At 42.2% G+C, this 15161-nt stretch overlaps 1 protein-coding gene across 1 annotated transcript in view; it reads right to left on the bottom strand.

Annotated features, from left to right (window-relative positions):
* Positions 1-15161, bottom strand: part of LOC146755678 (cytosolic carboxypeptidase 4-like) — a 164658-nt gene that overhangs the window by 84742 nt on the left and 64755 nt on the right. The window contains exon 2 of the mRNA XM_085525323.1: positions 9642-9822. Coding sequence (XP_085381449.1) covers positions 9642-9799 — 158 coding nt within the window. The 5' untranslated portion in view covers positions 9800-9822. The remainder of the gene's footprint in view (positions 1-9641; positions 9823-15161) is intronic.

Below are 15161 nucleotides of genomic sequence, written 5' to 3'. Positions count from 1 at the left end.
TGAAGCCCCCTTTGCTGCCCATCTCACCCTCTTCTTTTTGTTTCATATTGTTTCCTCCAGCTCAAATTCTGGGCCAGATGACTTCAAAAAGCTCTTCATTTTTCTATCCCTTTAAGACTCCAACGCTTTACAGCATTAGAAGTGTGGCTGACTTTTTTTTCCCTGACTCCCAGCAGTGCTGTCTTTCAGGTCACAGGAGAGGTTTTGATTTCCCACTCTTTGTCATTCCAGCATCAACTTAATTTTCTGTTTTTCATTCTCTTGCTGCTTCCCTGGGACATGCAGCTGGTTTCAGAAATTAAGGTGACAATTTGCTCAAACTACTGGGGTAAAATTTGCCCGTGTAATTACCCTAATTGCATGTGCAATCATATGAACCATGTACACAGGTGAACTATTCAACCTCAGCTGGTCCTCTGTGGGTGCATTTTTGAACAAGCAATTTTGAAAATACAGGCTTCCAGATGAAGCTTATTTTTGTTGTTATGCCTCTTTGTCCCATTTTTTAAAACACCATTTTCCAATTGCCAGCCCATTTCTCCAACCCAAGGCAGTCACATATCTGCTCTCCTACCACTGTACTTTGCCAGCTGTTATTCAATTGAATCTGTTATTCAAATGAAACAGAGGGCAGGGAAGAGCGGAAAAGAAACACAGAAACAGAGATGTTAAAGAACAGTAGTAGCTAAAATACCGAGCTAACTAAACAGAGACATTTAAAAGCCAACACGCAGTAAGGCAGCTCTACCTTTGCATAACTAAGCTCCAAGTTTTTTTATTCATATGCTTTTAGAAAGAACTTCTGTGCATATATCACAAAAAATGATGTGTTTTAATACTTAAAAGGGACTGAATGGTCGTATAAAATTTGAAATGTCACTTGGAACTCCAGGGATGTCCAGTTTGCAGGGTGAAAGAAATACTGCTCGATTTATTACACAGTAATATATGAAGGTATATTATGAGAGACAATAATCTTCATTCCCAGGCAATTTCAGCTTTCCAGGTAGTGTGGATATTGCAGTAAAGTATTGGACATTCTTCATTGCATCTATAAAAGTGAAGTTTTTACAATTTCATTTTGTGGACTTTTTTCCCATCCCATGAATAACAACTCCAAGTCTGAATCTGTAGCTTCCAAAAGGCATTAACTTGGGTAAGATGAGTTGGTCTTGAGATAAGTGATCAAAACTAGCCCTTGCACTCATGACATGAGCTTCTACCCAGTACATTCAGCATTTATGTCGGTACTCCATGCCTACCACAACCAGGAATCAGATGCAAAATCCAAGTTCGTTAGTATCTGTGTGACATCTCATTGTAGTGTTTAACTATGGGGTGAACTGGGTTCAGGGTTTGCAGGTGCATCCTGACAATTTCAAGAAAGCATAAAGAAATCCCTCATCTTACAGCGTTCTCCAGTCCCTTCACTGATGATACTGAACCTCACAAATCTTCCTTGGGTGGCTGAAGAAGTCACGGCAGTGAGATTCTCCCCCCCATCCTAAGAAGAAACAGTGAAGGAAAGCAGTAACTACAAAAGCTTCCACCTCCATAAAGTACATCATGAGAAAATGGATTAGCCTTCACAACAGATCCATTAGCCAGCACCCCAGTATCCTCTTTGTTCTTGCCAATTCTAAAGCACGCTGTGCCAGTATTGGATCAGCTCCTAACAAGAGACAAGCTGGTCCTTGCCTGTCTGCACAGAGCCTAGCACAGGCACAATTGCTATGGGAATAATATATTACCAAATGGACTTAAATGAGCATAATAACAAACAAAAGATAATCATACACACTCAAACTAATGCAAATAAGAATATAATTCAATCAACTCATTAACTTTACTAAAAGCTAGCTTTGTACATCAGCCTCCTGGCTCTTAGAACTGTCAAAGGAGCGCAGACATCTGATTATGAACTCCCGTTGTCAGTCAGGAGACTAGACATGAATGCTGAACAAAAATAATTCCTTTCTGAGCCCACGGAACATCGTGTTCATATCTAATATTCATGCTACCTTGAAAATACAAGGTAGTAGCCATATAAAATGGAATAATTTCTGAGGCTTAAAGCTGAATTGTTTAGTAGTCCAAGACATTAATATCACTGAGCTCATATCAAGTAATCTTCAAGTGCAGTGAAATTCCCAAGTGACCTTGACTAATCTGAACAGATTGGGTATGAAAGCATCGAGGGAGCTGCAGGCACCTCATGGGGGGAACCTTTACTGTTTCAGAGCAAACACTGTGCGTGCTTTTGGGACTGGAAGACCAAAGAAACAAGAGACAATGCATTTGGTCCCCCCTGTTCTTAAAATGACCATTAACTAATTCGTTTTTGTGGATGTTTAGACATGATACTGTTTTCTCCAAAGGCAAACAATAGTACAGCACTTCCATAGGATATTGACAAGCAAGAGAACAAGATCATAGACATTACATATTAAGAAACCCTTGGCCCTATCTATGCCAGACCTCCTCTGTGAGGTCTTTTTTGGTCTCTACCAAGGCATACAAACAGTGGCACAGCCCTCTGGGCAATTTACCAGAATCTAGCATTGTGTTGGCCTGTTATAATAACAGGCCTCTGGACTCTGGGACAAGCTCTTATAATTCAAGAGACTGAGCGTATTCTCCTGCCCGACCTCCTGAAAGCGCATGGAAAGTGCTGGAAAATAAAAGGAAAGGCAGCAAAGCACCCAAAGTCTCAGCTACTCAGCTTTCAGAAAACAGAAGCACCAAGCAATAAAACCAACTGCTGACATGAGACTGGTGCCGAGTCCCACAGACAACGATAGCAGACAGACTCCTATTTTAGAGACTTGACGAAACAATAAATTAGGTGAGGGTGTGTTAGAACAACAGCTGGTTGCTAATTAGTCGCAGCCCCCTCAGCAGGGTATCAATAAAGCAGCAAAGAACATCTCGAGTAAATTAAATTTTAAAAACCCCTACTGCAATCACTCCCCTGACAGACCCTTCCTTCATCTCCCTTCTCAGCTTTTTATTTATTGTAATTACTTTAGTAATAAGATTTGTTTCCTTGTTATTATATGTATTACTATGCAGGGCGGCAACAACAACAATAACAACAATAGCTAGGAAGAGTTATGTTGCTTATTTATCTCTGTGGCTGTTATTGGGCCACTGGGTGGATAGAGCAATGAGGAGGTGGGTGCCTGGGAAAAGCAGTAAATAGAAAAGAAAGCATATTCCTCAGGAGCAGAGACATATGGGGACATATTTACAAAGGAGGAAACACTGACAATGAGCGAATAGATCTAATAACTCAGGGGAGCCCAACAGCTCCAGCTGATAAAGGAAGGAATAAACAATACTGCATTAGAAGTGCTGTCAGGACTCCTGGGGTGTAGCTGCGTGCCAACAGAGGTTTACCATAGGAGAGCCAAGGATGGACTGCCATGTTAGCACAGGGCAAAGGCTTTGTCTGAAATAGGGTCATCTCCCACAGCATACTGATGTACTGAGAAGAGTTTGGTGGAGGATCAGACTCTGGTTCTGGGTCCACCAAGGGAGAAGCTGCAAAGACTTAAAGAATCACATACCCATATTTTATCTTATGTTGTTCATGTACTAGCCAGATTTCATAGCATCATAGACTCATTAAGGTTGGAAAGACCATTTAGCCAAGCTATCAGCCCATCCCCACCATGCCCAGTGACATCCCTCAGCGCCACATCTCCACGGTTCCTGCACACCTCAAGGGACAGTGACTCCACCACCTCCCTGGGCAGCTGTTCCAACACACCACCATTCCTTCTAAAAAGAAATTTTGCCTAATATCCAACCTGAACCTACCCTGGTGCAAATTGAGGCCATTACCTCACATCCTATAGATCTAACCTTCCAAATCATGGGCTTCTGCTATAGGGAATCTGCTGAGACTATCAGGAACAATAAGGCTGCTTGCCTTGAAGAAGTATAAGTGGTCTTAGACCCTCTTCACTAGAACTAAAGAACAAGCACCCAAAATTCTCAGGACGGCCTGCTGAGAAGACCGTGATGGCCAACAAGAAGCACATTTTCACCAGTTATGCCTCACCACCAGTGCAAGATCACTGTCCTCTTTATGGGGACAGCTGAGGCAACACCAGAGGCAAGAGAGCAGCACTTAGATAAGAACCATCTACTGCACTCAAAGAAAGTTCACCCACAGTTCATAGCACTTCCCTGAGCCACATTCCAGATGCAGTACAAGCATTCCTCAGACATGGCATTTTCATCTGCTCTGAGGTCCCGAGTCAGCGCTTGCAAATAGACCACCTTATAACACAGAGCTCAGAGCACAGCCATTCTAAATGAGTAAGGACTGAATCTTATGCAAAAATGTTCTTCCACACGCATCTACCCAACTACCGTTGGCACTATCCTTAAAGAAATGCACGCATCACACATCAGCTAGTCTGGAGAGACCCCTTAAATTGTGCTTGCAAAGTGCATGGCATCCATTTAGATATGCAAGACTAGATTCTGAGAATTCAACTCCTCTTTAACCCTCTGATCAGAGAGAAGCAAACAAGAGAAGGGAAGGGAGAGTAGGAGGGATGTCTACAGCCACATGGCTTTGTGTGCCTCTACTTCAAGATTTAATCCTCAAGGATGCAGTTCTGGGTCATCAAGTGAGTCCTCAAGTGCGGCCCTTAGCTTGTTTGCTGTCTATGTACAGCTCTGCCTCTGACTACGTGGAGAACAAAATGTCTCAGTGCAGGAGAGTGCACAATAATATAGGAGGAAATAGAAGTTATATACACAGATAATGCTTTTGGGTAGAAGAACTAGCTTGCTTCTGTTCTTCCTACAAGTATCCTTCAAAAAAAAAAGAAAAGAAAAAAAAAAAGGCCCTTGTTTCAAAAAGTAAGTGGGAAACATTAATAGTTAATAGTTTCCCTTCTGAGAGCATGCAATAGAAATGTGTTCTGAAAGGGCTTTCAGAGGACGTTTCTATCTCTCCATTTCTGTAATTGTCAGAGTTAAAGCTTTTCTCTGCTGGATTCCAGGGCGCAATAAACAAAGCCCTGTAAGTAAAACAGGATGGAACAAACAGCCTGACTAAAGTGAGAGTGAATATCAATAAAGAGAAACAAACAAAAAGCCCAGCTCACCTGCCTTACCTATAAGCAGCAGCAAAGCTTACTCAGCCTGTGTTGTGGGAAGGCAGGTGCAGAAGGGAACAGGGTGTTTTTAAACCAGATAAAGAATAGTCCATGGCTATAATCCAAAATGCAAATCAGGATTTCCTCTTCCTAACAGCTACTATGGTTACCCCATGCCTTCGAAGAAGTCACACTGCTTCCAAAAAAATTAATCTTCCTTTACCAAAATAGACTCACCGGCTCCCATCTCCACTGATTGGTTCAATTCATTTACAAAAACACATCAAGTTCCTCTCATTGAAAAGCTTCTTTGATTCAACAGTAGGGAAAGGAAAGCGAGAAAAGGGCAGACAGAAGGGAAGAAAGAGGAAACATGAAAGGGAGTAAAGAAAAAGGAAGAAGGTGGCAATGGAGGAGAGAGACATGAACTTGGAAGAGAGAGATTGGGCAGTTCAAGACCTGTGGATGCTCATAATAGACAGTGCATGGGCAGTCTGAAGATGAAATATTCTTTAAAACAAAAGCACTTATCTAGGAGTTCCACCTCTTGTTTGATCAATCATATCGCAAGGCCGAATCATTTTTAATTTAATACTTCTGGGAAGTGGGGGGGAAGCACTCATTAAACACGGGCACGGTTGGCAAGCACTGCGCGTTAGCATTTGGCACTATTTATTATTGCTGTTTATGGTGATATAAATTAGGTTATACTGATATAATTAATAACCCTAAATTCAGGGGTAATAAATAGCAATATTTATATGAAACTGCAGACTCTGAAGAAGTCCAGCCAAAAAAATCCCCACAAAATGCTGACTACCACGTTGTGACTGCTAACATACACATGGGAGCACCAGGTACGTGGGTGCAGAAGATATGCAGGTGTGAGCAGACACTGAGGAATGGCTGCATACACAAGCTGTTGACAGAAGGGTATGTAGCATGTGCACAGAGAAGACAGCCTAAAAGCAGGTCACAAGATGGTACACAACTGCATGGAGAAGTGTTGGTGCACAGGCAACTTGTTGCTCCACTGTGTGGTAATGAGCTTATGTGGAACAGTGTGAACAGCCAACAGTGCTGGGTATTTCTTTGTAACAGAACTGTTTGTGCTGTCATAAGCTTTTACAAGTTCCTTTCCTGACCCTGGTTTTAGTGGATGAATCAGAAGAACTAGATTGAAGAGAAAATGCTCCTGGTACACATATTTCACTCATTTCAAGCTGTGTGAAGGTTGTGGTGTGTCATTATTTCATCCTCCCAGGAAGAAAACTCAGGGGAAAGAAAAAAAAAGGAGGGGGAAATGCTCAAGGTCACATACTTCATCAACAGCAGAGCCAGGAACAAAGCACGGGTCTCTCACTCACCCAGTATAACTCAGCAGTTTCCTAATCAAAGTGCTGTGCTCCTTCATGGATTCTCCACCGCTGTGTAGAATGGAATTCCTTCTCTAGCTTTCCTGTTAATCTGTGATTTAATTTAAAAAGACGATAAAGGGATGAGAGAAAACAGTCAGCTGAACACCAACCAATACCTTGGGTTTTCACAGAACAGCCTTCGCAAGATAATCAGCCTACAAGGACACTTTCCCTTTAGTAATTTAATGCCTGTCACTTTGGACCATCTTATAGCACCGTTCTTGGAGATTAAGACTACTTTTACTTGTAAAGAAGAAAAAAAACACACAAATAGCTATATCAGGTCAGACCATACATCTATCAGAGGCAGCATCCCATTTCCAGCAGTGGTCAAACACTACTGTGTGACAACACACAGGATGCACTTAATAAAAAGTAGTGTCTAACATTAAAATATATAGCCACTACCAGATCAGCTGAAATTTATTTGACAAACCCTACATCTGACTGCTATTCAGGACAGAGCAAAGGCTGCCCAGGGAGGTGGAGTCACCATCCGTTGGAGACCTTAAAGAAACATGGAGATGTGGTACTTCAGGACACGGTTTACTGGGCAATACTGGTTGTAGGCGGACGGTTGGACCAGATGACAGACTTCTTTTCCAACCTTAATGATTCCATGAGAACAGTCGCACAGAACACAACTGCTCATCAGTACTCTCTGGATTGAACAAACTCAAATTATATGTGATATTGGGTAGTGATTTTTATTTTTATGTGATGACAGCCTTACTCATACAGACATGCTTGCATCACCACTACCTTCATTTAGCATCAGCAACAGGACTCAACTCTCTCCATCACTGACAGACAGGAATAAATCCTCATAGTACTGACTGATGTGAAAGGGAGTGAAAGGGAAGGCTGTTTCCTAGCTCAGCCACACACAGTCAGAGCATAATCACATTACTGCCATCATATCTGTGACAGAGGAACATTCTCTGCATGCAACTTTCAGATCACATTAACCAAAGCAAATACCAAGGCCCTGATCGTCTTGTTGCTGCACAAGGCTCTCGAAGTGTGATTGCACGGTATCCTGCTGGGATGAGCACTCTTCCACTGAGCTGTGCCTGCAGCAGGGAGTCAGCTGGGGAAGGGGCACAGCTGGGCTGCTGGAAGAAATCCTTTGTAACCGTGCGATGGCATTCATCTTTGTGACGGGCAGGGAAGCATTATGCACACCCCAGCACACAGGACTGGGGAGGAGGGAGAGAGTGAGGAGCTTCAAAAGAACTGCCAACAGAAAAGAATTCAACCCTTTTTTAAATATAAAGATACCGAGGTAACGAGACTAGAGCAGGATTAATACCAGATAACAGAAGGATGGATGGGTAGTACAGAAGATGCACTTTCAAAGCATGAAGATTCGAAATGAGTGATGATTCAAAATAAACAGTGGATTTGACACATTCAGTCGTGATTGTAAATCTCAAGGCAAACAAGTGGCTTCCTGAAATGTGCTACAGAGACCTAAAAGTAAGTAGTATGGACCTGTTTACAGCTACTCAGTCAATAATGGCCTACAGACCCTTTTCCTGGAAAAAGAGCTTCCCTTTGTGGCAGTGATTTGAATGACAACAGAGTTTAATACAGCACTTAAACCTAGATGAAGTAGAACATTAATGGACAAAGAAACCTGCATGTGCTTCCACATGCAGCAAGGGACTAAAAGTCATCTCCAAAAAGCTGCCAATAAACTCTAGGCCAAGAAAAGAAGCTTTTCTTTCTGTGCAGGAACACCTCAGTCCACTGAAAAAGCACATGGGAAGAAGCAAGAGCAACAGAGCCATGGGAGGCCCCACAGCACAGCATTTAAATTGGAGCATGATGGAATGGTTCTCTCCCTTCCCCAGGCTTCATGCTTAGCTACAGAGCCATAGCCAAGTCCTTGGACCTCTGCTCCTATCCCACACCAAACTTTCCTACTCATCACCAGGTTGAACTACAGTGGAAGCTCCACACGTTCCTGTGTGATATGAGCTCAGACAGTACCCTTCATTCCAGGTGTCACCAAAAGCCACACTGTCCCTCCTGAGGACCCTTCCTCTGCTATGCTCACTCCTGACAGCTGGAGAAAAAAGGTCAGACATTCCCTCCAGCCCTCCATCTGCTGGAAACTTTAATTAAGCAGAGTGAAAGGAAAAACAGAAAGCCACAATCTTTCATTTTTGCTTCTGCTGTCTGGAAGAATCAAGGAAACATTTGGTGCCAGCAGAAGCTTCCAATACTCGGGGGCAGCATCCAGCTCCCCTGAACAGCCTAAACTACAACACACTCATGTCCTGGGGAGAACAGGAACACAAAAAACTATGCTCATAGTCGCAGACCAGAGGCTAAGAACACTCCAAGCTGCCCTCTGCTGAAGCCCAGACCACAACAGAAAGGAATTAGATTAGGACCAAATAAGCTCAAGATTTGCTTAAGGTCTTTACCCTGTTTCTTCAGCACCGGATCAGCACAACCTGACCTGAAACCAGATGAATGGTTGTAGTGATGATGTGGGTAGGAGCAATGTAAAGGCAGCTCTGAAGAATGCAAAAAGAAACTGGTATATTCATAAGCTCAGAAAGACTTGGAATCTCTTCAGAAGCATGTGGGAGGAAACAGAGTAAAGGAGATAGGAGAAGGAGGGAGTTTCATTATACGGAAACATTTCCATAAAGATACGAGCATTTAATAGATCCTTACATCTTTCCCCCATTCAGGTTATATAAAGCATTAATTAAAGCCAGTTATTCCCAGATATATCAGCTTGCAGATAAAGTTTGCCCTGCTGATTTGGCAGAATAGATAACTTTCCATTCAGCAAGTAAGATTCAGTTTGTCTGCTATCGCTAATACTTCACCCAGTCAGTTGGGACACCTTACGGCCCCACACAGTACAGAACCATGAATATCTGATGCACACGAGACAGCACACTGGGCTGTATCCAGGACTTACATTCTCCTTACAGGACTGATCACAGGATGAATAAAACACAAGGCAAAAGGCAACAGGAATTCTGGCCCAAAACACTGAAGACTAGGCCTGCTAAGTATACAGCAGTAAAGCCTGCAGGTAAACCCAGTGAAAATTCACAATAAGTATGTTACTACAACGCACTTGCCATTGATGACTCCATCAGGGTTGAGCATGGGGACAATCTTGAAAATGAAACATTTCCTCAGGAGATCAGCAATGGGATCACTGCTCACAAGGAACTCCAGGGTCCCCTTCATCACCCAGCTGGCGTTGCTTTCACCAGGATGAACACGGGCCATCAGAAAGACATAAGGACGACTGTCTGTAAAACAAAGCAAAGGCATGGAGATGTTATGCACAGAAGCTGCAGAGATACGATGCCAACTTTTTTTTTTAAGAGAGAATCTTACTAAACAGTTCATGGACAGAGCCTAATGAGCCCCTGTTGCAAAGCAGACTAGCAATTTGGCAGAGAAAATTGTCTTGCTATCAGATACGTTATTTGCCATTCCCATGAAAAAGCACCCTCATTTGGCCTAGTTACACGTCTCCAAAAGCTCTCTGTATACACATGCTCAGAAGAGACCAAATTTGACAGCAGATTGTTTGAAAATCCCATCTGTGTTGAGCAAAATCCACAGATGGGCCAAGGGAAGAAGACAGAGGTAGACACCTGCCAAGCATAGAGAATAAAAGAAAAGGACAAAGCAATGATGTGTCTTAAAATTATCCTTCTGTGAATGTTCACAATCTCAGGCTGCTGTCACAAATCAACCTGACACATTTGCTTTAGTGGAAGCCACTATCTGACAGGGAATCACAACGATGCCATGATGTTTTTTGCAGCTCTGTCAGAGCACAGGCTCTCTAGTAAAGGGACAGAAAACAATCAAAGGTATCATCTGAGCATCCTTGTAAGCAAACGCTGATTTAGCAAGTTATGCTTCTATGTCCTCAGCTCCCAAAGCTGTACTAAAGTCCTTCAGTTTTCTAACAGCTTTACAAATCATTACTCAATTAATGTGAAACACAGAGGTGGAATCACAGAACCTTTTGAGTTGGAAAGGATCCTTAAAGGTCACTTGGTCCAACTCCTCTGCAAGGATGTAGACAGGTCTGGAAACAATCCCACATTCACCCCTTCCCATTCATAGGCATTTGATGGGCATGACCAGAGTCTCCACTCGAATTCATACAGAGCAATCATACTGTGGTCCAGTAAAGCAACCAGAACTCTGCTATTCAATAGCCGTGTACTAATCTTTATTTTTCCTTTATCATTCTTGCACCTTACCCTGAGATTAGTATATTTTCACTGCTGTGTATACATTAGTGCCCAAGGCGCTAATGGACTGTAAAAGATCCCTTCAGCCAATAGAGACATACTAGGAGTTCTGCTTACTTTTTATTACAAAAACATATATATATTAGAAAACAACCTCTATTCAGCTCCAGCTAGATGCTGTGCATTACAGTCTACCTTAGTAATGCTTTAAAACAGCAACAAGCAAAAACTACTTTTCACAAAGGCATCAGTTGCATTTTGCTATTTCCAAACATTTTCTTCTTTCTCCCATCATCATGATTTAGTGCTGTTTTGCAGGCTCATTGCTGAGCTAAACTTATGGGACTGTGTTGTTGTAGTTGAGAATGAGGCTCTTGAGGACTCCTAATGGACAACAGCTGTAAATAGCACAAAGCAAAATAAAACATGCTCCCTTGCAACTGATGAAAACGGCTTTAACTCCTGTCTCTTCTATACATTGGGAAAGCATGCAGCATGTTAATTGAGCGATTCTTTCTTCAGTTACTCTATGAGAAAACGAAACCACAAGAAAGGGTCTTCACATCTCAGAAATGGAAGGTTTGCCACAATTCAGCTAATTGAGGATACTGTGAGACTGGCAGAGATGTGAATTCTGCTCTCCTCAAGACTGATAAACCTCTGTCTAACATTCAACGTGACAAAAGCTTCTAGAGAGTCCTGATTTTAAACCCCAGGAAATAGTGGATCCATAGGATCCAGGTGGGGAAACATCTCTATTCCACTTAAAACTCCCTTTCTAAGCTTCACTCCCCTCCTGACAGGTATATTTGCAATGCCAAAATCACATCTCCGGGCACCAACTGGCCGGCAATAGTCAAGATTTCTGCACTTAGCTGAGCTGCTACACTTCATTCTTGATTCACTATGCCCCATAACAGCAGTGCTGATGAAGCCACCCCAGTGCTGCTGATCTGCTCTGGGACACACCTACTGTTCTGAAGTGTAATTTTGGTCCAGAGCCCCTTGATACCACCTTGTGCTACACTGCACCTCCTCAGGACACCGAGACACATGTTCTTCTATGTTTCCTTCAGGGCCCAGAACTGAGTTTGATGCTTCAAAATCCCCAAGTCAGTCCTTACACTGAATCCTCCCCAAGTCCTGGGGAAGCTGCCAGAAAGCTCAGGTTACCCATTTATCTCTGCAAAGCCCACATGACACATAACCTTCACTGGGAATGTAAATAATAAAAAGAGTGAGCAGAGGAACCTTTTCGTGCTACATAAAGCCCCATCCAACAGATCTTGTCTCATTACTCTGTGCTACATTCTGACATGGCCAGGATATAACGTGCCACTAACAAAACCAGAGATGAGAGATTAAAGGCACTGATGCCTCTTGCAAAACATGGAGCAAAAACCCTTTGAGTAATAAATCTAACGTATCAACCACCTCCCACCTTCCCTTCTCTTTATTCATTTTAACTGTGGATATATGCATGAAAATAAGAGCTTTGTTCCTACAGTACTGCTAACTTGTTGCTTAATCTCCTGCCTATTGCAGGGATCTTCCTCTTGATTTTATCTGATTTGGAAGTTAGAAATCATGACATCAGTTGGGGAAAGATCAATCTGAAATAAAAGAATGAAACCCCGTTAACAAATCAATGTCTCGCCTCATAAAAAGAGGCACAGAAGGGAAATGAAGTGCACTTCCAGATGCCCTGACATGGGTTAAAATTCTATGCATTGTCAAGCTGCTATTTGGGCCACAGCGTTTGAAAGGGAACAAGGTTTTGAAATGACACAAGACTGGGATTTCATTAGGAGTCAAAGGGAATCATAAAGAGCGTGTGACAAATTCAACCTAGATCCAGGTCTTGACTGGAATGATTCTGGCTGTGCCTCTGCATACCTCTCATCCTATCAGCCCCAAGCCAGAGCCCACAAAACATAGGCCTTCCCTCCACTCCCCCTTATTCCTAAATACAACATGACTTTATCATGAGAGCTGCACAGATCAAAGGTTCAAGTTTACCCCCTGGACATAAGAGATAAACAAAGAAAGCCAACATTCCCACCCAACTTCATTATGTGTGACCTCTACAGCATATTCTGAGAGTCAAATGATGTGTAAAAAAGAGCATCAAACGCAGTTCTGCTGCGTGTATCACGGCTGCATCCTGCCTTGGATACATCTGAACTGCCCAAGACTGCCTAGTTAAACAAAGTCTGACAAAGACAGGATATGGTGTGATGTACATCAAATATATTCAAGGAGAAGGAAAAAAAAAAACAACTTCAAATACTGAGATCACAGAAAACTTGAGACTGCTCTGAGGCAGAACCTGTGTTGGTCACTTTCCTCCGCTCCCCACCCAAAATCTTTCCCCAAGTTGTCACATTTTCAGTTACTCCACGATGTAATACTATGCTCCTCCATTTACCCCACCTCCTCCTTATTTCCTGACCCTGCATTTGGCAAAATCCTACTCAAAGAGACACATCTTAATGCAGAGGCAGCTTACCTAGTCTGACAGGGCCCACTGCTGTTTTCCAGAATTATCAGAGAGATAACCCTCCCTTAAATACACTTACACGATATGCGTTATCAATGGTCCTCATGGCAAAGAAGTGAATGTTACAAATCACCTTGGTTAACTGCTTTCTACCATCAAAGCTGGGTGAAGGTATTCCAGGCTCCAAGTTGCTTGGAAACATCCCTTAGTGGATGAGTTTTATGAATTCACTCACCAATGAATCAGAATGATTAGAAATGACTGCAGAGACCAATACATGTACAAAGCATCCAGACATAGTACAGTTTAACATCCTACTAAAGATGGATATTCTCGTTATTCTTTTTCTGGGTTATTCCCCCAGCCCCTTAACTCCAAGAAATTAGAATGTCAGGTTCTATAAATCATTTTGGGGCAGATCCCAAAATCCCAAATTCTGAAGGCAGATGGAAATTCTACACACATTTGACTAATATTCCATATGATGCAACTAAAAAACAACCAAGTGAACTAATACCTGATGAAACAAAAGCATACCTATAGCGAAGGATAGGGAAACAAGTCTGCAAAGAATCCTCAATGATGAGAAGCCTCAATGCTTTACTTAGAATCCTCAATGCTTAGAACACTCAATGTTTAGATCCCTCAATGGCTTAGAACAATCAATGCATAGAATCCTCAATGCTTAGAATTCCAATGCTTAACAGAGAATCCTCAATGCTTAGAAACCTCAATGCTTAGAAACCTCAATGCTTAGAAACATCAATGCTTAGCATCCTCAATGCACAGCTTAGAATCCTCAATGCTTAGAAAACTCTATGCATAGAGTCCTTAATGCTTAGACACCCCAATGCTTAGCTTACTCAATGTTAAGCAACCTCAATGCTTAGCTTAGAATTCTCATTGCTTAGAATTCTCATTGCTTAGAAACCTCAATGCTTAGTTTAGAATCTTCAATGCTTAGAATCCTCAGTGCTTAGAATCGTCAATGCTTAGAATCCTCAATGCTTAGAGAGCTCATTGCTTTGCATTCTCAAAGCATAAAATCCTCAATGCTTAGCATCATCAATGCTTAAAAATCTCAATGCATAGAGTCCTTAATGCTTAGAAACCTCAATGCTTATCACCCTCACTGCGTAGCTTTGTATCCCCAATGCTTAGAATCCTCAGTGCCTAGAATCCTCAATGCTTAGCATCCTCAATGCTTAGCTTAGCATCCTCAATGATTAGAATCCTCAATGCTTAGAAACCTAAATGCTTAGAAACCTCAAAGCATAGAGTCCTTAGTGCTTAGAAACCTCAATGCATAGAGTCCTTAATGCTTAGAATCATCAATGCTTAGAAACATCGATGCTTAGAAACCTCAAAGCATAGAGTCCTCAGTGCTTAGAAACTTCAATGCTTAGAATCCTCAATGCTTTGCATCCTCAATGCTCAGCATCCTCAATGTTTAGCTTAGAAACCTCAATGCGCAGAATCCTCAATGCTTAGAATCCTCATTGCTTAGAATCCTCAATGCTGAGAAACCTTATTGCTTTGAAACCTCAATGCTTAGCACCCTTAAAGCTTAGAAACCTCAATGCATAGAGTCCTTAATGCTTAGAATGATCAATGCTTAGAATCCTCAATGCTTAAAGTTCTTAATGCTTAGAAACCTCAATGCTGAGAATCCTCAATGATGAGAATCCTCAGTGCTTAGCATCCTCAATGCTGAGAATCCTCATTGCTTAGCACCCTCAATGCTTAGCTTAGAATCCTCAATGCTCAGAATCTGAAATACTCAGAAACCTCAATGCATAGCATCCTCAATGCTAAGAATCCTCAAAGCATAGAATCCTCAATGCCTAGAAACCTCAATGCTTACCAACCGCAATGC

Source organism: Coturnix japonica, chromosome 31 (assembly GCF_054131305.1).
Source record: "Coturnix japonica strain WE chromosome 31, WE-NBRP24, whole genome shotgun sequence".
NCBI lineage: Eukaryota > Metazoa > Chordata > Aves > Galliformes > Phasianidae > Coturnix > Coturnix japonica.
Note: the sequence above shows the minus strand (reverse complement) of the source record. Positions and strands in the feature narration are given on the sequence as shown.